General features: G+C 38.2%; 1 protein-coding gene across 4 annotated transcripts in view; it reads left to right on the top strand.

The window, feature by feature from the left end:
* Positions 1–23,772, top strand: part of NLGN4X (neuroligin 4 X-linked) — a 605,880-nt gene that overhangs the window by 227,515 nt on the left and 354,593 nt on the right. For all 4 annotated transcript variants that reach the window (XM_077294721.1, XM_077294722.1, XM_077294719.1 and 1 more), the window contains one exon: positions 17,282–18,038. In XM_077294721.1, coding sequence (XP_077150836.1) covers positions 17,567–18,038 — 472 coding nt within the window. In that variant the 5' untranslated portion in view covers positions 17,282–17,566. The remainder of the gene's footprint in view (positions 1–17,281; positions 18,039–23,772) is intronic.

Raw genomic sequence — 23,772 nt, 5'->3', positions numbered from 1 at the left:
CTGATGATAATGAACTGATAACCTTGCAGTGAGATATAAGCTCTCCTTGTGGAAGATATAGTACTGCAGAGAACAGCTTTGAAAAATGATATAAAGGACTGCTGGAGAAATGGAAGCTAGTATCTTTACTGTTAAACATTTTGAGTTATATAGTAAGTTTGAAGGTCACAGCAGAAGTTAGATGAACTACGGTAATAGATGTCTCAGTCAACACTGTGAGCATAGTAGAGCTGCAATTTTTTATTGGTTAGAATCTCGGGTCTAGATAATACTTCAAGTCTCAAAAAGTGAAAAAGCACATAAAAATGATTAGTTGTTAAGATGATTATAAAAGGAAAGGCACTGCCATATTTATATTTTATTATTGTTTTATTTTATCTATCTATCTATCTATCTATCTATCTATCTATCTATCTATCTACCTATCTATCTATTTGTCTATCTATCTATCTATCTATCTATCTATTTGATTATAAATTTATGGCAAAATCCCAAAGATTTGTAAGTTTTTATACCTAATGATAGTTATTTTTGTAGTTCATAAGCATCATAAACTTTGCAACAAAGCTGGAATAGCTACATTGATCAGCCTAATATTATTTAAGCCCCCTTCACTGGGGATAAATGTAAGATCATGCACTTGGGTAGAAGTAATATGATGTATAACTATGTGCTTAATTCTAAAACTCTGGGCAAAACCGTCAATGAAAAAGACCTGGGTGTATGGGTGGATGACAAACTCACATTTAGTGGCCAGTGTCAGGCAGCTGCTACAAAGGCAAATAAAATAATGGGGTGCATTAAAAGAGGCATAGATGCTCATGAGGAGAATATAATTTTACCTCTATACAAGTCACTAGTTCGACCACACTTAGAAAACTGTGTACAGTTCTGGTCTCCGGTGTATAAGAAAGACATAGCTGAACTAGAGCGGGTGCAGAGAATAGTGACCAAGGTTATTAAAGGACTGGGGGGTCTGCAGTACCAAGATAGGTTATTACACTTGGGGCTATTTAGTTTGGAAAAACGAAGGCTAAGGGGTGATATTATTTTAATGTATAAATATATGAGGGGACAGTACAAAGACCTTTCGGATGATCTTTTTAATCATAGACCTGAGACAGGGACAAGGGGGCATCCTCTATGTCTGGAGGAAAGAAGGTTTAAGCATAATAACAGACAGACAGATTCTTTACTGTAAGAGCAGTGAGACTATGGAACTCTCTGCCGTATGATGTTGTAATGAGTGATTAATTACTTAAATTTAAGAGGGGACTGGATGCCTTTCTTGAAAAGTATAATGTTACAGGGTATATACACTAGATTCCTTGATAGGGCGTTGATCCAGAAAACCAGTCTGACTGCCGTATGTGGAGTCGGGAAGGAATTTTGTTTCCCCATTGTGGAGCTAACTCTTTGCCACATGGGTTTTTTTTTGCCTTCCTCTGAGTCAACATGTTAGGGCATGTTAGGTTAGGCTATGGATTGAACTAGATGGACTTAAAGTCTTCCTTCAACCTTAATAACTATGTTACTATGTTACTATGTTACTATGTTCATGGCACCAAAATACATTTATTCTTAGGTTACAAAAGGCTTCTGATATCTATTACCAAGATGCAGCAGCAAATCCTTTAAATGTCCAGGTGTCCAGGATGTCCAGGTTTGGAATAAAAGTCTGCAGTCACCCTATGTGACTGCCTACTTTGGAGTTCGTACAGTGTGCTAACCCCTTTATATCAGAAATCTCCTGTGTCAGAGGCGAGAGTGAGCTGTTGCATGACTGGAAATATAGAGTTTGCATTCTTTCAGTCACATTCCACAAAGAAGTTGAAGTAAATTGAGAGATAGCGAACACTGCAAGTCATCATATGACCTCATGCACATAAATCACATACTTACGGTCACGTTACCACCTTATCTCTCCGCCAACACCGAAGAATCCTTACAGCATGCGGTTCACATTCTGTAAAGGTACCGTCTCACAGTGGCACTTTTGTCGCTACGACGGTACGATCCGTGACGTTCCAGCGATATCCATACAATATCGCTGTGTCTGACACGCAGCAGCGATCAGGGACCCTGCTGAGAATCGTACGTCGTAGCAGATCGTTTGGAACTTTCTTTCGTCGCTGGATCTCCCGCTGTCATCGCTGGATCGTTGTGTGTGACAGCGATCCAGCGATGCGTTCGCTTGTAACCAGGGTAAACATCGAGTTACTAAGCGCAGGGCCGCGCTTAGTAACCCGATGTTTACCGTGGTTACCAGCGTAAAAGTAAAAAAAAACAAACAGTACATACTTACATTCCGGTGTCTGTCCCCCGGCGTTCTGCTTCTCTGCACTGTGAGCGCCGGCCAGCTGGAAAGCGAGCACAGTGGTGACGTCCCCAGCGATCACACAACCACTTACCAACGATCACGGCCAGGTCGTATCGCTGGTCGTGATCGTTGGTAAATCATTATGTGAGACGGTACCCTTAGGACTGAGATGATTGTAGTCACATACAGTGATTACTGACATTTATCCCAAGGCAGGGCAATCCTTGTAAGTCTTGTAGGTTGTGATTATTTCAATTATTGACTGAAACAGAGATCTAGGGCATTTGGAGTCTAAGTAATGTCTTAAACGCTTTACTATTTCTTCAAACTAAAATTTAATTTCTATAAGTGAATACCTTTGTCATGAAGATGAGAACTCCATCTGCAAAAACATTTAGGTAGTTATTATATGTGAAAGTGGCATTCATGAAAATAGTAGAAGCCAAGTGTGATGCTCGCAGAATCACATATCATCCATTATCTTTACTTCCCATAGTACATCCTGGTGTCATCTCCACACACACAACAATTCAAAACGGTAAAAGAAAGTGTTATTTAACAGACCAGGCCACCCTTTTTTATTTCTCCATGGTCTAGTTCAGAAAATCATGTGCTTTTTGTAGGGGCTTTTGGTGAGTCTTTGGCTACGCTCACATTTGCGTTGTTGGGCGTTGCGTCGGCGACGCATCGGCGAAGCAACGCACAACGCATGCAAAACGCATGCAAAACGCATTATTTTGTGACGCATGCGTCCTTTTTTTGCATGATTTTGGATGCACAAAAAATGCAACTTGCTGCGCCTCTGTGCCCTGACGCGTGCGGCTTAAAAGACACATGCGTCACAAAACGCAAGACAACGCATGTCCATGTGCCCCCATGTTAAATATAGGGGCGCATGACGCATGCGTCGCCACGGCTGCGCCCGACACTGCGCCGCACAACGCTAATGTGAACGTAGCCTTAGATGGTGGCCATAAGTCAGCATAAGCACCTGCTCCAGTCTGATGTTATGCAACCCCATACACACCAAGCTTTGATACACTGTGTTTTCTGAGACTCTGGTATAATGGCAACATTAATTTTTTTCAGATATTTGTATTTAAAAGACCAGACTAGTCTTCACTCCTGAAGTAGATGTGTGAGCCTTGAGCGTGTAAATGATTTTCTCTGTTGTTTATTGTACATTCTATTCTGCATAATGGAAATATCCCAAAATACCAGCTGTTTTGGACATGTATTGATCCAGTCATGAAGCATTCACACTTTGGCACTTATCAAAGCTGCTAAAATCCTTATACTTTGCCCATTTTTCTTATTTAAGGTCCAAATAGTCAGAACCTGACTTTGCAATTGACGCCTAATATAGTATAACCTTGGACAGATGCCCTAGTAATGAGTTAACCAATGTTATTCAAATTTCTTGTCAGAGGTTTATAGCCAATCTGTGTATTTTGTTATGATACGCATAAAAGATATGTATATCCTGAGAGAGCTTAAATAAACACGGATATATGCAATAGAACACTTCTAACTTGTTTGTGACTGGCTTTTGTAGGAGATATGAAAAGTGCACACTTCTTATTTTCACGATGATTCACAATGGAAAATTATTAGAAAGCTTTGCAATTTAAACTTTAAATGTATACTTGCCAGGAATTGTAAGATAGCAAACTACACTTTATATTATCCCCACAGTTTTCAGCGTGCCCTAAAAACGCATTTGTTCAGATTGGCCTACCGCCTCAATGCATTAACCTAACTAGCCCTGTGTGGCCTATTTTAAAAAAAAAAACAAACAAAAAAAAACTTAAACCATAATCAGGTTCCTCGCATCATGTTCTCATACACTTTATGCAGTTAATAGCCCTCTGTGTCTGTACTGCTACATACTTAGGCAGTTAACTGGTTCATGCAGCTTTACATGAACACCCGAGCCTTACACTATGGCTGGACCAAATAACTAAAGCAATTGTTACCATCCACCTCTCGTGTCTCCCCTTTTCCTCATAGTTTGTAAGCTTGCGAGCAGGGCCCTCATTCCTCCTGGTATCTGTTTTGAACTGTGATTTCTGTTATGCTGTAATGTCTATTGTCCCCTCTATAATTTGTAAAGCGCTGCGGGATATGTTGGCGCTATGTAAATAAAAATTATTATTATTATTATTTTATAGGCTAACCATGTGAAAAGAAACCAAGCTAAGCCAGTGATTATAGGTTTCTGAGCAAATATTGAACTAATTTAAATAAAATATCTTAGTAGCATTTTACTTTTACCTATTTTCTTTAAACTTTTTTTTAAGTTTTAATTAACAGTTATTTTAAATTGCAGCCAAAATAATGTTAAAATAGTCAACTAATGTTCATTGGCCAAGTGGAATATTTTCCAATGGACTTCTACTGACTTTGAACTAGTTGTAAGCCACATAAACCTTAAAAAAATTAACTTAACATTAAACTTGACATAAATTCAATACATCAAGTAAAGGAAGAGTGTCAGATCTATTTAGCATAAAAAGGCCATCAAAGTGCTATTTAGGTCACCTATAAGCAAGCTTACCCAGAATTATATAGTCATTTATCACTATACCAGCAATAATAATGCACAATTTGGTTGGATAAAGGTTTCGACAATCTGTCTTTAACCTCCTCCATCATTATGAACTATTAAATTATGGAGTATGTGTGACTATCTAGAGATTTAGGAGCTGAACCTGTTTCACACAGGTCATGCGCCTGCTGTGTTCATTGTGTTGGCTTCAATCCCTGCTGTTTGCGCAGATCAATGCCACTGTTTATCTTATTGGTATTTAATTATAGCAATCTTACTGTGGTTTCCCTTAGCATTGCACCCTGCGACATGATTGTAGGGTGCCAATTGGGTCCCATGGAAACATGGATATGCTAAAGGCATCAACTGTTGCCATCTTAGTACTCATGTGGGCACCATAACAGAATATGATTTTCACTGTATAGTGCACCATGGAAGTATTGCAGTGTATGTAGTACGTATGATCAAATAATCACAGGCTCAAATATTCTCAGGGGACTAAAAATAAACTGGAAGCTAAAACATAGTTTTTAAAATCATTAAAGGTAATCTATCAATAGAATTAACCATAAGTCATCTACAAGGTCATTAAGGTCATAGAAAGTTGAAAAAATTATACCTTGATATCTGCAATCCAATGTCTTATTCCAGAGAAGTCCACATTTTTCTAATATGAAAATAAGCTGTTAAGATAAAGGTACTGGACACAGATCTTCCTGAGAATATGCCTCCAGATATTAAGAGCTTATTTTAAATGAAAGGGGAATTACCAATGTGAACCAAGTAATGACTGACACTTTGTGCTCATAATCGCACACAGCTCTGCCATTATATCAGACCTAACACAGTATGGTAGAACTGAACTTTGTGAATATACATATTTGCATCTACAGTGCTTGAGCTTCCATCTCACAGGCAGTCAGTGTGGGAGGGAAGGGCTATACAGTTACTGCACTGTGAGAGGACAGCTGTAAATTTGTTTTGTTTGTAATGAGACAAGCATCAACTCTGCTGTACTGTGTTGGTTGTAATCAGGCACAGCTCTGCAACACTATGAGACAAAAATGCTACTGTAAATGTATTTGTAGTAAGAAAAACTTCAGCTGTACTGCACTCAGTCAGCTCTGCTGTACTGTAAGCATTCTCATCTCACTGCAGAGCTGTGTGTGACTATGAAAGCAAAGTGCCAAATATGACAAGTCTTATACTGGTAACACTCCCTTAAATTTGAAATAAACTCTGGATGCATATTCTCTCGGAGAATTATCCTTTTTTTTACCAAACTTTGGATTTTTTTTTCACCAGTTAAATAAAAATTAACCTAGACATGTTTGGTGTCTATGAACTTGTAAAGACCTTTAGAATCATAATCACAGGTCAGGTTTAGCATTTAGTGAACATTTTTTGCAATTTCACTGCACTTGGAATTTTTATCCCGTTTTCCTCTACACAATATGTTAAAACCAATGGTGTTGTTCAAAAGCACAACTTGTCCCACAAAAACGAGCCCTCACATGGCCATTTTGACTGAAAATGAAAAAAGTTATGGCTCTGGGAAGAAGGGGAGCAAAAAATGAAATGCAAAAAACGAAAATACCTCCAGTTGTTAAGGGGTTAAGCTCTATGTAGAAACAGGAAGTCTCTTTTCTCTGCAAGAGTTTTCTCCCTCTTCAACTCCTGACCCAGCTGCTTCTCTCCCCCCATTGGCAGGCACTTTGAATTGTAGTTCTAGTGCTGACTCATGCAGGGAAAAGAGACTTCTTGTTTCTGCATAGAGCTTAGAAGGATTCGGCTAGCAGGTTTTAATAATGTGATGTCATAGACCAAATGGAAAGAGAAGAATTAACTGAGAAGAATTGTAAAATAAGCAATTATAAGTACACAGTGCGATATACTGTATGTTGAATGCAATATAGTAGGAGGATCAAAGTTATTCCCTCAGAATGTTGCAATTAAAAGCTGTGCGGTAGATAATGGGTTTATAATGTATGGACCGAGAAACAAATCATTTTATGATGCAAAGAAACCCCATAAATACAAGACTATAAATTTGGTATCTGCAATTGCAATTATCCAGAGAATAGCTATTGTGTAATCAATCCCACAGTGTTAATGTCATGAAAAAATAATGCAAATAATAAATAGAGGAATTTATGTTGATTTCTCCATTACATACAGAACATTTATTTTCTCTGTTCTCCATTTTTACTTTCGCCTCCTATTATTTATTTTGGTACATTTATTGATATACCTCACATTTTTTTTATCGAAAGTTAAAACTAATGTAGATAAAATTATAGCTTTAAAAATCCAAAAATGAAATAAAATTGAAAAATATTTCCTCATTACTAAGTGCTGATCACAATATTGACGGCTTACCTTTAGATTGCAATATCACTAAGATATCAAGCGGTAGTCTAACACTTGAGAGCCACTTGATATCCTAGATGCTCTGCATTATGGAAGCTGTTTATAATGGTATTGAGAATTGGTACCCCACTGTTATGATATTGATCACTTATCATAAGGCCACATTCACACGTTCAGTATTTGGTCAGTATTTTACATCCGTATTTGTAAGCCTAAACAAGGAGTGGGTGATAAATACAGAAGTGGTGACGTTTGTCTATTATACTTTTCTCTGATTGTCCCAATCCTGATTTTGGCTTACAAATACTGAGCATGTGAACGTGTGCCCAGGATCCCCTCCCCCTAAATAATGTAAAAAAGTAATGAAAATAACTAAATGTGATTATTTAGTATAAACATGGTTTGTAATACATATTCAACTTTATAAACACATGCATAATATTAATTCCTGTAACCATATTATTATGACAGCATTAATATAACAGAATGTTTAGCATAAACAGTAAATTATGAATATGTGGTTAAAAAATTACTTACAAAAATGTTAGTTTTTTTTTCTGACTTTTATAGACTAGAGGTGTAATTTAATTTAAAAATATAACTATCAGCTTTCCGAACACAGTTCCTCAAGCACATCAAACATCCTGATTTCTCATGGGCTATTCTTAGGGTATGTGCACACGTCCGGATTGCAGAAATTTCCTGAAGAAAACCGGAAATTTTCTGCAAGAAATCCGCATTTTTTTTTGCGTTTTTTTTCCTTTTTTTTCACGATTTTTTAGAATTCTGCAAGCGTAATTAGCTTGAAGAATGCTCAAGTTTTCCAAGCGATCTGTAGCATCGCTTGGAAAACTGACTGACAGGTTGGTCACACTTGTCAAACAGTGTTTGACAAGTGTGACCAACTTTTTACTATAGATGCTGCTTATGCAGCATCAATAGTAAAAGACAGAATGTTTAAAAATAATTAAAAAAATAAAAAAAAAGTTATACTCACCTGCAGACAGCCGATCCCCCCGGTGGCGTCTGTTCCTATAGATGATTTGTGTGTGAAGGACCTTCGATGACGTCGCGGCTTGTGATTTGTCGCGTGAGCGGTCACATGAGCGGTCACGCGACCAATCACAAGACCGCGATGTCATTGCAGGTCCTTCACACACAAACCATCTATAGGAACGGAAGCGGCAGCATGCACCGGAGAGGCGGGAACACTCTGGGGGCCATCAGAGGGTGAGTATATGACTATTTTTTTATTTTAATTCTTTTTTTTACCAATTATATGGTGCCCAGTCCATGGAGGAGAGTCTCCTCTCCTCCACCCTGGGTACCAACCACACATAATCTGCTTACTTCCCGCATGGTGGGCACAGCCCTGTGCGGGAAGTAAGCAGATCAATGCACTCCTAAGTGTGCAGAATCCCCGCAATTCCGCAATTTTAATGAACATGTTGCTTTTTTTTCCACGATGCGATATTTTCGCGGAAAAAAATGCAACATTTGCACAAAAAATGCGGAATACCCTGTAAATAATAGGAGGCATATGTTAGCGTTTTTTTCACGTTTTCATCACGTTTTTATAGCGAAAAAACATGAAAAAAATGCAAAAAATCCTGAACGTGTGCACATGGCCTTACTGTAAGATTACACTTGTTGATTCTTTATCTCAGAGTGTTTATGTAGATAAAACTCTCTCTGTTTTCTCAAGTTGGGTATTGTAATTGGTGATTTTGGCAAATAAAGCTACTGATATTGATATGCTGTCACACAATAAATATACAACTTTACTTGGAAGTTGGTATAGACTAAAAAGAAGTCATGACACGGAGACCTCTTTTTAATTTGTGCTTTGCAACAAATGGGTAACAGCTTATACATGAGCATATAGTACCCTACCTTTGCAGCATACATAGGGAGGATTATGCTTGCCTCAGGAAGCAACTGACATAATCCATGACAAATGTGAACTGTGGTTTTCTTGCTGTAGAGCATCCATCATTTTGACATTAATTTGTGCACATGAGTTACCTGATCTGTACTGTCATTATTAAAATCAGCAGGCAAACCTACACTTCAGTTGTGTTTTCCTTTTTTTTCCTATCTAAAACAGATTACACTGCTGTCCTCCCTTTGCTCAATTATTTCTAGTGCTTATAAATCTGTAAAATCTTAACGAATTGATATATTTTTCATGAAATAATTCTTTTACATGAAGCGTTAAATAAAGTATTTCATATAATATAAAATTATCATCTGAAATCTAGCACTTTCAGGACACTCTTACCAACCACTTGAAGCTAAAGGCCTGTTAATATTGGTTAAATAACAGGACTTGCTCTATTCAAGTGCATCATTTATCTTCATTGATCTTGCTGACCTTCAAATGAACGTTATCAGTGATATGCGTCTTCTAACTGTGAGAGAACAATATTGCTCCTCAGCCACTGGAGAAACATTAGATCTTTGCTACTAAATATCAGATATCAGTGTCTAAAAGTCTCTGAACGATTGGCAAATATTAGTTTTCAGTTGCTTAAACAATTGTCAAGTGTTTGCTACGTTTTATTAATTAAAAATATGTTGATGCATATATCTTGTCTCTTCATATCAAAATACACTGCTCAAAAAATAAGGGGAACACTTAAACAGCACAATATAACTTCAAGTCAATTACACTTCTGTAAAATCAACCTGTCCAATTATAAAGTAATACTGAATGTGAATCAATTTCTCCCGCTATTGTGCAAATGGAGCAGACAACAGGTAGAAATGACATCCACAAGTGGGTGTTGAGCTTACAGTGCAACAACATGCAGGGCAATTGGCATTTGCCAGAAAACACCAAGACTGACAGATTCAACATTGGTGTCCTGTGCTCTTCATAGATGAAAGCTTGCAACATCCTCCAGCATGACCGGTTTGTGAGTGGGTCAGTAATGATGTGGGGAAACATTTCTTTGGAAGGTCACACAGCCCTCCTTGTGCTAGCCAGAGGTCATTTGACTGCCAATAAGTATCAGGATGAGATCCTCAGACCCAATGTGAGACCATATGCAGGTGCACAGGGCCCTAGGTGCCTTCTGATGCCAGACAATGCTCAGCCTCATGTGGCTGAAGTGTGTCAGGAGTTCCTGCATCATGAAGGCATTGATGCTATGGATTGCCCTGCCTGTTTGCCAGACTTAAATCCAATCAAGCACATCTGGGACATGTCTTGTTCCATCCACCAATGCCACATTGCACCACAGACTGTTTAGGAGTTGACTGATGCTTTAATCCAGGTCTGGCAGGAAATCCCTCAGGAAAACATCCGCTACCTCATCAGGAACATTCCCAGGCATTGTAGGGATGTAATAAAGGCATGTGAAGGCCACACACTACTGAGCATTAGGGTTGAGCGAAACGGGTCGGCAATTTTCAGAAGTCGCCGACTTTTGGCAAAGTCGGGTTTCATGAAACCCGACCCGACCCCTGTGTGGGGTCGGCCATGAAGTCGGCGATCTTCTGAATCTGGAATCGGAATTCCGATACCGATTCCCGATATGTTTAAGATATCGGGAATTGGTATCGGAATTCAGATTTAAGTGTAAAATAAAGAATTAAAATAAAAAATATCGCTATACTTATCCTCTGACGGGCCCTGGTACTAACCGGGAACCTTCCTTCCTTAGAATAAGCCTTCCAGGACCTTGCGGTGATGTCGCGGTGACGTCGCGGCTTGTGATTGGTGCGCGGCCGCCCATGTGACCGCTCGCGTGACCAATCACAAGCCGCGACGTCACCGAAGGTCCTGGAAGGGCTGATTCTTAGGAAGGAAGGCTGCCGGAACGAAGCCGAGGGTGAGTATATTCCTATTAGGTATATACTCACTCTCAGACATGCCCTGCTTCTTTCCGGCAGCCTTCCTTCCTAAGAATCAGCCCTTCCAGGACCTTCGGTGACGTCACGGTGACGTCGCGGCTTGTGATTGGTCGCGCGAGCGGTCACATGGGCGGCCGCGCACCAATCACAAGCCGCGACGTCACCGCGACGTCACCGCAAGGTCCTGGAAGGCTGATTCTAAGGAAGGTTCCCGGTTAGTACCAGGGCCCGTCAGAGGATAAGTATAGCGATATTTTTTATTTTAATTCTTTATTTTACACTTAAATATGGATCCCAGGGCCTGAAGGAGAGTTTCCGCTCCTTCAGACCCTGGGAACCATTGGAAACCCAATGCACTGCATTGGGTTTCGAGTTTCGGCCGACCCCGACCCCGACTTTTTTATAGGATCGGCCGATTTCACTCGACCTGACTTTTGAAAAAGTCGGGTTTCGTGAAACCCGACCCGATCATATAAAAGTAAAGGTCGCTCAACCCTACTGAGCATCATTTCCTTGTCATGAGGCATTTCCACTGAAGTTGAGTCAGCCTGTAATTTGATTTGAAACTTTGATTTTGAGTATCATTTCAAATCCAGACCTCCATGGGATATTACTTTTGATTTACATTGATAATTTTTATGTTTTATTGTTCTCAACGCATTTCACTATGGAATGAATAAAGATTTGAAACTGGAATATTTCATTCAGTGATATCTAGGATGTTGTAATTTAGTGATCCTTTTACTTTTTTAGCAGTCTATATACAAAACAAGGAATATTTTTAGAAAACTTTTATAGAGTTGAAAAAAGACACATTCTTCAGCAACAAATTAAAAGAAGTCAAAAACATTAAATTGCCACATATTTTATTATTATTTAACACCCTTCAACTCTATCTTGAACCATGGTGACTTGATGGATGAACACTCTGTAGGGAAATCGATTTTGTGCAAACCTAGATAGGTCCACCAGGTAATTCTCCGTCATTGTCCAGACCAGCCCCAAACTTGTTTAACTCAATGAGGCATGGTAATCTATAATTTTTGCCCTTTACTGTTTTGATTCCCTTTGTCCAAGAGGCACTTTTTATTTTTATGTTTGCATAGCTACATGAGGTTTGTTTTCTTCAATATGAGTTGTAGCTTTGAAAGACACCACTGATTTTACCAAATGATGCAATAAAAATGGGACAAATTACCAAGTGGGATGAAATGGTGAACACAATGCAATTCTGCCATAGTTTTTTGAGGTTTTATTTAAAGTATTCTATTCATGGTAAAACATGACATGTAAACATGCTTTTCCAGGTCAGTACAATATCAAACTTGGATTGATTATTTTTACTTAAGTGGTGAACTAAATGTGGAGGTTTGTAACAATAAAAAATATGTTTATGTTGTCCTTTTCCTAGACATTCATATTTTTAGGGAACAATGGTACCCAAAAAATGCAGTATGTGGTAATGTTTTAATATTTTATAATTTACTGTACAGGTTAACTAGTTTTTATAATTTGATAGACTGGACATTTATGGGTGCAGCACTATCAGATATGTTTAATTTTAATGATAATTAGAATGGAACCATTTTCATATTAACAAAGAAGATTCCCTTTTGCCATTGATAAAGGCCAAAGAAAAGTTTTTTAGACAAATCCATCTATCTGTTAATGTGTTTGCACAATGCATTTAGCTGTATGAGCTATCTGTTTTCTTAATAACATTTATATACTGGTTTCTGTACATTATACTTTCTATTATAAGGTCCAAGAAGTTCTGCAGCCTAAATTTTTTTATACTGTATGTCATTTTAGAAGAAAAAATCATGTCTTTATTTAAAAACACTGATATCATTACATGTGGTTATTTAATTAGTAACAATTAATGTTACAGATCATTGGAATTTTTTTATTATTATTATTTATTTATATAGCACCATTAATTCCATGGTGCTGTACATGAGAAAGGGGTTACATACAGGGTTATAGATATAATTTACAGTACACAAATTTACGATGACAGACTGGTACAGAGGGGAGAGGACCCTGTCCTTGCGGACTTACGTTCTGCGATAAACTTATTATTGATATCTTTTTGTAAGTAAATCAAAAGGAAAACATATTAAAATATGTAATTATTTAATAATAGATATATACAGTTGGGAAAATAAGTATTTGATACATTACCAATTTTGCAAGTTTAAGCACTTACAAAGATAGAGGTCTGTAATTTTCAACTGTGAGAGACAAAATCTAAAAATAAAGAACAGAAAATCAAATTGCACCCTGGTAAGAAGGCAACAACTGTTGGCACAATTATTATAAAATGGAAGAAACACAATATGACTGTCAATCTTCCTTGGTCTAGGGCTCATTGCAAGGTCTCACCTTGTTGGTTAGGAGGATTCTGAGAAAGGTCAAGAATCAGCCAAGAACTACACAGGAGGACAACATTCTCAAATATTACCGTTAGTAACACATTACACAGTCATGGATTAAAATGCTGCAGGGCAAGCAAGGTCCCCCTGCTCATGTCAGCACATGTCCATGCCCATTTCAAGTTTGCCAATGAACATCTAGATGATCCAGAGGATTAACTCCTTTCTGACCTCAGACGGGATAGTACGTCCGAGGTCAGAAGCCCCGCTTTGATGCGGGCTCCGGCGGTGAGCCCGCATCAAAGCCTGGACATGTCAGCTGTTTTGAACAGCTGACATGTGCCCGCAATAGGCACGGGCAGAATCACGATCTGCCCGTGCCTATTAACTAGTTAAATGCCACTTTCAAATGCAGACAGTGGCATTTAACTACCGCTTCCAGCCGGGCGGCCGGAATTGATCGCATTGCCGACCCCCGTCACATGATCGGAGGTCGGCGATGCTTCAGAATAGTAACCATAGAGGTCCTTGAGACCTCTATGGTTACTGATCCCCGGCAGCTGTGAGCGCCACCCTGTGGTCGGCGCACACAGCACAAGTGCAATTCTGCTACATAGCAGCGAACATCAGATCGCTGCTATGTAGCAGAGCCGATCGTGCTGTGCCTGCTTCTAGCCTCCCATGGAGGCTATTGAAGCATGGCAAAAGTGAAAAAAAAAAGTAAAAAAGAAATGTGAAAAAAATAAAAAAAATATAAAAGTTTAAATCACCCCCCTTTCGCCCCAATCAAAATAAATCAATTAAAAAAAAATCAAAAGTACACATATTTAGTATTGCCGCATTCAGAATAGCCCGATCTATCAATTGAAAAAAAGCATTAACCTGATCGCTAAACGGCGTATTGAGAAAAAAATTCGAAGCGCCAGAATTACGTTTTTTTGGTCACCACGGCATTGCATTAAAATGCAATAATGGGTGATCAAAAGAACATATCTGCACTGAAATGGTATAATTAAAAATGCCAGCTTGGCACGCAAAAAATAAGCCCTCAACTGACCCCAGATCATGAAAAATGGAGACGCTACAAGTATCGGAAAATGGCGCATTTTTTTTTTTTTTATTTTTTTTTAGCAAAGCTTGGATTTTTTTTTTCACCACTTAGATAAAAAATAACCTAGTCATGTTAGATGTCTATGAACTCGTAATGACCTGGAGAATCATAATGACAGGTCAGGTTTAGCATTTAGTGAACCTAGCAAAAAAGCCAAACAAAAAACAAGTGTGGGATTGCACTTTTTTTGCAATTTCACTGCGCTTGGAATTTTTTTCCCGTTTTCTAGTACACGAAATGCTAAAACCAATGATGTCAATCAAAGGTACAACTTGTCCAGCAAAAAAATAAGCCCTCACATGGCCAAATTGACAGAAAAATAAAAAAGTTATGGCTCTGGGAAGGAGGGGAGTGAAAAACGAACACGGAAAAATGGAAAATCCCAAGGTCATGAAGGGGTTAAAGGGAGAAGGTTGTTAATCAAATGAGACCAAAATAGAACTTTTTGGTATCAATTCCACTCGCCGTGTTTGGAGGAAGAAGGATGAGTACAACCCCAAGAACTCCATCACAACCATGACGCATGGTGGTGGAAATATCATACTTTCAGGTGTGCTTTTTGGCAAATGGGACAAGATGACTGCACTGTAATGAAAGCAAAATGTATGGGGATATGTATCGAAAGATTAGTAGGAGCATTGAAGATGGGTCTTAAAGCATGACAATAACCCGTAACACACAGCCAAGGGAAACTAAGGAGTGGGTCTGGAAGAAGCATTTCAAGGTCCTGGAGGGGCCTAGCCAGTCTTCAGAGCTGAACCCAATAGAAAAGTTTTGGAGGGAGCTGAAACTCAATGTTGCCCAGCAACAGTCCAGAAAACTGAAAGATCTGAAAAAGATCTGTGTGGAGATGTGGGCAAAAATCCCTGCTGCAGTATGTGGAAACCTGGTCAAGAACTACCGGAAATGTCTGACCTCTGTTATTGCAAACAAAGGTTTCTGTACCAAATGTTAAGTTCTATTTTTCTATTGTATCAAATGCTTATTTCATTTAAAAAAAAATTCAAATTAGTTATTTAAAAATCATACAATGTGATTTTCAGGATTTTTTTACATTTTGTTTCTCACGCTTGAAGTGTATATACGATAAAAATTACAGACATCTCATTTCTTTGTAGGTGGGAAAACTTGCAAAATCATCAGTGTATCAAATGCTTATTTTCCCCACTGTAGACTTTTTTGTCTTGATGAACTAAAAGAATAACAACCTATATATTCTTCAATTTATTTTAACAAATTTTCTTCAGTATATACAAAAATTGTTTACCACGATAAAAAAACACACAATTGCAAAGGTTGTTCTAATAATAATAATAATAATAATAATAATAATAATAATAATAATCTTTATTCTATGTGGTCATGACTGACTATGTTATGGCTATTTCTTTAATTTTGAAAAACAATCTAATGGTGGAACAAAGAAAGGAAAATAATTAATATGCACTTACCTAGATTGGTCACATTGGTTTAATAGCTAGTATTTTTGCTACTTTACCTTTTTTTTTCTGATTTTAATAGTTAATTATACAAAAAATAGAACAACTAATTTAGAGTTTACTCTGAGTAAACTTCAGAAAGTTAAGTAAAATATCTTGAAATGATGCAACACTAACACTATTCTAATGGTGTGTGCCGCACTGCATTTACATTAAATTATCAATGTGAAAAGAAGATAGATTTGCGTAGTGAACTTATGGTGAGCTTATACATCTGCTTATATGTGTCAATGCATAGTGACAAAAAAGCTCTAAATGCCTGTTACAAAACATAAAATGTTTCTCTACCTATAAACTATGTTTATTTGTCTCTACAGTATGGGTAGAACACAATGACATTGAACCCCGCAATCTGGCCCATTTCAGAGCAGCACTTACTAGCTCTATAGCAAAGATCTTCAAGCACTGCGCTTGTTGCCTCGGAGACCACCGCTAATAGACTGCAGCAGTATCTAGTAACCTAGGAAATGAGTAAACAATAAAACTAAAAATAATAATAATTTATATTTCTATAGCACCAAATATTTTCCAGCACTTTATATTACAGAGGACACTTGTATAGACAATAAAGACGTTGCAGAGTAACACATAATTCTACAGATACCAAGTAGAGTGAGGGCTCTGCTCGCAAGCTCACATTCTATGAGGAGATAGAGGGACACAAAAGGTAAAAAATAAGATACTTGTCATGAACAGTCTAGCCATTAATATAATAAATCAGAGCATTGAAATAACACTTCCTGATCCTGTCACCAGTCAATACATGTAAAACTAAAGATACAAAGAGCTATTGAGTTGATGAAAGGCAGAACAGGGAATAGTCAGTTAAATCGGTGAGGTGACATGGCAGTCTATGTGTTTTAGAGCATATTTGAAAGTGTGGATACTGGGATTCAGATTATCTAGGAGAGTGCATTCCAGAAAACTGGTGCAGCACTAGAGAAGTCCTGGAGACATGAGTAGGAGGTTCAAGTTATAGAGGATGTTAGTCTTAGGTCTAAAGAAAGGAGAGTATTAATAATAGTAAGAAAATTGCAAAGTTGCTGATAAATGCAAGGACTTTTCAATATTACCCATTTATCATGATAGAGCAACCCTTAATGACTATTACAAAACAATATATGAATATACAGTAATTCTATCATGAATATGTATTTACACTTCTTAATTGTACTAACAATGTCTTTCTTTTTTTATTAGATCAGCTTTCTGCAGTGGGCTCTTTGATAGAATGTGCAATGACTGAATGAAGCATATAAACTGACATCAATATTTGGAATAACATCTTTGTGATTATTTTACTCTCATGGAATGGGCTTTACAAAATCAGTAATCTGGATCTTACAGATGGCAATTATGCAAATAAGGCAATAATTCCTGTGGCTTTTCATACAGTGGAATCATTTTATCCTGGCTGAAGTCTTTTTTTTTGTTGTTGTCCTCTCTGCCTGGGAGATCTCACCTTTGCTGATGTTGATGTAAACAATGTCGAGACCAAAGGGATTACTATGGTTGCCTTTGATCTTCACTCCTGTCTGTGTCATAGTAAAATCAAACTTGCTACTATGGATAACAGCATTTGCTGTAAGATTTACAATAATTGATGGCCAAGCACAGCATCCAATTGTTCTCACGAACTATGGTAAGATACGTGGCACAAGAACATCATTGTCCATAGAAATTTTGGGACCCGTAGAGCAATATTTTGGAGTGCCCTATGCTGCACCACCAACTGGAGAGAGACGCTTTCAACCACCTGAGCCACCTTCATCATGGACTGATATCCGAAATGCCACCCAGTTTGCTGCAGTGTGCCCACAATACTTGGATGAGAGGTCTTTGCTAAATGATATGCTGCCTGCATGGTTTACTGCCAATATAGATACAGTTGCAAGTTATGTGCAGGTTCAAAGTGAAGATTGCTTATACTTAAACATCTATGTGCCAACTGAAGATGGTAAGTCCTGTGTGTAAAATGTTAAATATATCAATGACCTAGCTATTTATCTACTGCATCACTCTCATAAAATAAAAAATGATGTCATGGCATTTTGCATTTTTGCGATGATCACCGATGGTGCACACTATAACCAGCTACATGGTTACTTCTGATGAAGACAGCTTTAATTTGCTTAGAAACCAAAGTGAAAAATATGTTTTGTTGATTATTTCTTTTCATCATTGTTTCTAAGAATTTAATTTTATATTGAACATCAGGCTCAAATTGAAAGAAAAAATCACTTTAGCCATCTTATGTATTGATAAGTAAAAGCCTTTATCTTTCTAATATTGTTCTATATAATCTAGAGTTAGTGTGTTATTCATTGAAATGTATATAACTGTGTAAAAATGTTTCTAAATTTTTGGTTCCAATTTAGCAAAGTTTTTTCGAGGGGAGGATTTGAAAATGCATTATTGGCAGTAATGTGTGATCAGTGGATGTCTGACACCCAGGATCCTTGGATGGATTGTGGATGGTACTGTCTGCATGAAATATTGTAATCTGTTTTAATAATTATCTAGGTCCAAACTTGTGACTGTCACTAGTACTTTTTATTTCCTATGGCTAGAATGGATAGAAGAGTTTTAACTCAATCAATCCTGAGGATACAATATGCTATTCTCTGGCTTTACCTAAAACCTCATTTATGTTTTCAGCCTCTTCTTTTTATCTACATAAAATATTTGCATGAATTGGTGCTGTCACTTTGATTTTTGATTATGTATTTTACTATTTTGCTAGTTTATTAGCACTTGATAGTTTTGTTTCTTTTCTACAGCAGTTATTACCTGCCTGTTAAATCATCATAAAAAACATGAGGCTTTGCCATCAGGGTCATAGTGGACTCCATTAGCAAATGAACTAAATGCTTTTTATATGAACATACATATATATCTAATATTGTGATATTTTTTGCAGAACAAGCAATATAAGTGACACATTCAATCAATCTGCAGTTCTACTTATATGGCCATTTATGGGGATTTTTATAATTATTATTATTATTTTTAATTTGCTTTTTTCAAATTTTAAATCACATAATATCAATGGTTGTATACAATATCTATGTAACTACAAATACGTCTCTAACAAATGATTAGAGCATCACTTATAAATACACAGCACATGAAGTTTTTACATCTCTGAACAATGGCATCATCGAAACCTCACATGCCAAACTATGTGCATCCTAGATAAGCATATAGTTTCAAAGTGGCATTGAATTTTACAAAAAAGTGCTTGTTCAACTGAATTACATTTTTTTATCTTATGTTCAAACTGATGCAAATATTCTGAAGTAGACAGTGTCAAGAAGGGATTTAAAAAGTATACTCACACAGTATTAGGCGCCAGGATTCTCCCGCTGCACAGGGTAGATTCCAAGCCTTGTCTGCATCAGCAGTCTCCCATTCAGCTTCGGGCACTGCGGGTGCTGCAGAGCATAGACATCAGTCCCAGCATCTTGCTCAGGCTCATGCTATTCATCTGGTAACTGCTGGCTTCAGCCAAGTCTATGGTAACCAGTGGTAGGCAGCGAAAAGCGGACACTGTGAAGGCTAAGTGCAGAAATCACTCTACTGAACATGCTCGTGATGTGGCATCGTCTCATTGTTGGTTAGTCGTCAGCTGCTCTGGTGATGTGGCAGCTCCGGATTGGCCTGTGAGCAAGATCCTATCCAACTGGACATGAGCTGAGCATTTAAAAGGGTCTCAGAGGTGCACACGGGCATGCTAGTATGAGTGTATGGGACATTGCACCAATGTGATCTTTACCATCATGGACTCAGGGTCGGCGGTAAGCTGTTAGAATTTTCATTCTCTGGAGAGGAGATTGAGTGAATTCAGGACTGGTGTTTAGAAACTAGAATTCTGGCACCTCTGGAGAGGAGTTGGTTGAGTGCATTTGCTGACTGTGTGACCACTGTTTGCCTTTAACCCCGTTAGCAGGCTACATTCCCCTGTGAGGTTAACAAGGGTCTTTTCTAGCACCATACCTGTTCTGTTTCTGTGTGTGAGTGACACAGTTTAGTTGCTGAGCATCTGTTCCGTTTCTGTATGCAAGTGACACAGCTCAGTTGCAAAGCATCTGTTCCGTTGCTGTGTGAGAGTGACACAGCTCTGTTGTAGAGCTTCTGTTTTGTTTCTACATTCCAGTGCAGTTCAGGTACTGTTCACACTGAGTGGTGTTTATCTCAGTGTGTGCAAGCAATTGCTCACCTTGTGTTCCGTCATTGTTCACATTAGCAGCAGTTTAACATCTCAGCATGGTGGACCCCGGGTTACGATTGCACTTTATTATTAAATTTATTTAGTGCAATCCGCCAACCCTAACACACAGTATACATTCATCAACTGGTGCATCTCTGCTTTGGCCTTCTCTGGGCCATTTTTGGAGTCTTTAAGTGCTCAACCATCTTTTGTGCCTTGAGCCTCGGCAACTCCTGTGCTGAATAGGTATTGCAAAAGGTTTAAATAGGAGGTATTGAAGATGGCAGGCTTCAAAAGGCTGTAAAGAAAACAGGAAGGTGACAAAGATGGCCCAATGGGAGCAATGCCAAAGAAAATGACTAAGCCAGAGTATGGTTGCTAGACAGGTATTCATTTTTATATTCTTTTTTTCTTATTCCTATTATGCTCTCAGTTGTGGAAAGCCCCAATAGCAGTGTTTCCTAAAGTTCAGTCTTCACAGCCCCTAACATTATTCTGTTTGGAGCAATATATGTGGCTCATTATACTTATGAAACATTATATGGGGTCCATTATTCTGTATGGAGCAATATATAAGGCCTATTATATACTGTATGGAGCAATATATAGGGCATACTATATACTGTATGGAGCAACAAATGAGGCTAATTATACTGTATGGAACATTATATGGGGTCCATATTCTGTATGGAGCAGTATATGGGGCTCATTCTGTATGGAGCACTATGTGGTGCTCATAATACTCTATGTAGCAATATGTGGGGTTCATTATTCTGTATGGAGCACTATGTGGTGCTCATAATACTGTATGGAGCAAAATATGAGGATCATTATTCTGTATGTAGCACTATGTGGTGCCCATAATACTGTTTGTAGCAATATATGGGACTCATTATTCTGTATGGAGCACTATGTGATGCCCATAATACTGTATGGAGCAATATGTGAGGATCATTATTCTGTATGTAGCACTATGTGGTGCCCAAAATACTGTATGGAGAACTATACCCTCCGGTTTCTGACCTATTGTAGAATTCAATAGATATCACACATGTAATGTAAGAATTAAAATCTTTGGCATTGTACTATACCTATATTTCTCTGTTGTATTTGTGCATCATAAATTGTGATTTGGGTGAAAAGCGGCCAACTGAAACTTTCACCTGGGGCCCACAAAAATCTGGAGCCGACCCTGGTTCCTAGCGATGACTATTCAGGGAGGAAGTGGGTAGAGCACCTTATCGTTATTAACGCCAGAGGTCACAGTGACTCGCCGGTGCCTGCACAGAAGATCCCTGAATGCATTGCCCACAGAAGGGAGGAAGAGGTACTTATTGTAGAGGTATTGCAGAGTACAGTCGTGGGATTCTGGGTCCATAACTGATGTACATGGGAAGGGGCTGGTATTACAATGAAAACAGGAGGCAAATATTTCTTCCAGGCACAGCACACCCCAGAGCCTGGAAGAAATCATTAGCATAAAGACAGAATATAAAATTTCTCAACAACAAGACAGTTAATGTGAGGCATACAGGTAGGACTAGCTTAACGTTTCTAATACCTGCATACCGATAATAATAGGTCATAAATGACCCAACCGGTGACAGATTCCCTTTAACGACATTTGCTGTATGTTTGGGGTTGATGTCCTGCTGTCGAATAAATTTGGATTCAGTCAGTGGATGGGTACGGTAGGCCCTGTTGGCCTATTCTGATGGAGTGCTGGACATCTTCCGATTTCGAAGCATCATGTGTCTTTCCTGTGCTGCACTTGTTTTTTCGTGACATATTGTACTTCAAGTTAGTGGTAACATTTCTTCGATATTACTTGCGATTATTTATGAAAAAAATGGAAATATGGCGAAAATTTTTAAAATTTTGCAATTTTCAAACTTTGTATTTTTATGCCCTTAAATCAGAGAGATATGTCACAAAAAATAGTTAATAAATAACATTTCCCACATGTCTACTTTCCATTAGCACAATTTTGGAAACAATTTTTTTTTTTGTTAGGGAGTTATAAGGGTTAAAAGTTGACCAGCAATTTCTCATTTTTACAACACCATTTTTTTTTAGGGACCACATCTCATTTGAAGTCATTTTGAGGGGTCTATATGATAGAAAATAACCAAGTGTGACACCATTCTAAAAACTGCACCCCTCAAGCTGCTCAAAACCACATTCAAGAAGTTTATTAACCCTTTACGTACTTCACAGGAACTGAAACAATGTGGAAGAAAAAAATGAACATTTAACTTTTTTTTGCAAACATTTTACTTCAGAACCATTTTTTTTAATTTTCACAAGTGTAAAAACAGAAATTTAACCACAAATTTTGTTGTACAATTTCTCCTGAGTACGCTGATACCCCATATGTGGAGGTAAACCACTGTTTGGGCACACCGCAGAGCTTGGAAGTGAAGGAGCGCCGTTTGACTGTTTCAATGCAGAATTGGCTGGAATTGAGATCGGACGCCATGTCGCGTTTCGGGAGCCCCTAATGTGCCTAAACAGTGGAAACCCCCCACAAGTGATACCATTTTGGAAACTAGACCCCTTAAGGAACTTATCTAGATGTGTGGTGAGCACTTTGAACCCCCAAGTGCTTCACAGAAGTTTATAACGTAGAGCCGTGAAAATAAAAAATCGCATTTGTTTTCACAAAAATGATTTTTTCGCCCACAAATTCTTATTTTCACAAGGGTAACAGGAGAAATTAGACCACAAAAGTTGTTGTGCAATTTCTCCTGAGTACGTCAATACCCCATATGTGGGGGTAAACCACTGTTTGGGCGCACCGCAGAGCTTGGAAGTGAAGGAGCACCGTTTGACTTTTTCAATGCAGAATTGGCTGGAATTGAGATCGGATGCCATGTCGCGTTTGGAGAGCCCCTGATGTGCCTAAACAGTGGAAACCCCCCACAAGTGATAACATTTTGGAAACTAGACCCCTTAAGGAACTTATCTAGATATTCGGTGAGCACTTTGAACCCCCAAGTGCTTCACAGAAGTTTATAACGTAAAGCCGTGAAAATAAAAAATCGCATTTTTTCTACAAAAATGATCTTTTTGCCCCCAAATTTTTATTTTCACAAGGGTAACAGGAGAAATTAGACCACAAAAGTTGTTGTGCAATTTCTCCTGAGTACGTCAATACCCCATATGTGGGGGTAAACCACTGTTTGGGCGCACCGCAGAGCTTGGAAGAGAAGGAGTGTCATTTTACTTTTTCAATGTAGAATTGGCTGGAATTGAGATCGGACGCCATGTCACGTTTGGAGAGCCGCTGATGTGCCTAAACAGTGGAGACCCCCACAAATGACACCATTTTGGAAACTAGACCCCTTAAGGAACTTATCTAGATGTGTGGTGAGCACTTTAAACCCCCAGGTGCTTCACAGAAGTTTATAACGTAGAGCCGTGAAAATAAAAAAATCACATTTTTTCTACAAAAATGATCTTTTTGCCTCCAAATTTTTAT

Source organism: Ranitomeya variabilis, chromosome 3, assembly GCF_051348905.1.
Source record: "Ranitomeya variabilis isolate aRanVar5 chromosome 3, aRanVar5.hap1, whole genome shotgun sequence".
NCBI classification, from domain to species: Eukaryota; Metazoa; Chordata; class Amphibia; order Anura; family Dendrobatidae; genus Ranitomeya; species Ranitomeya variabilis.
The sequence above is the reverse complement of the archived record's forward strand: the minus strand, read 5'-3'. Positions and strand labels throughout refer to the sequence as shown.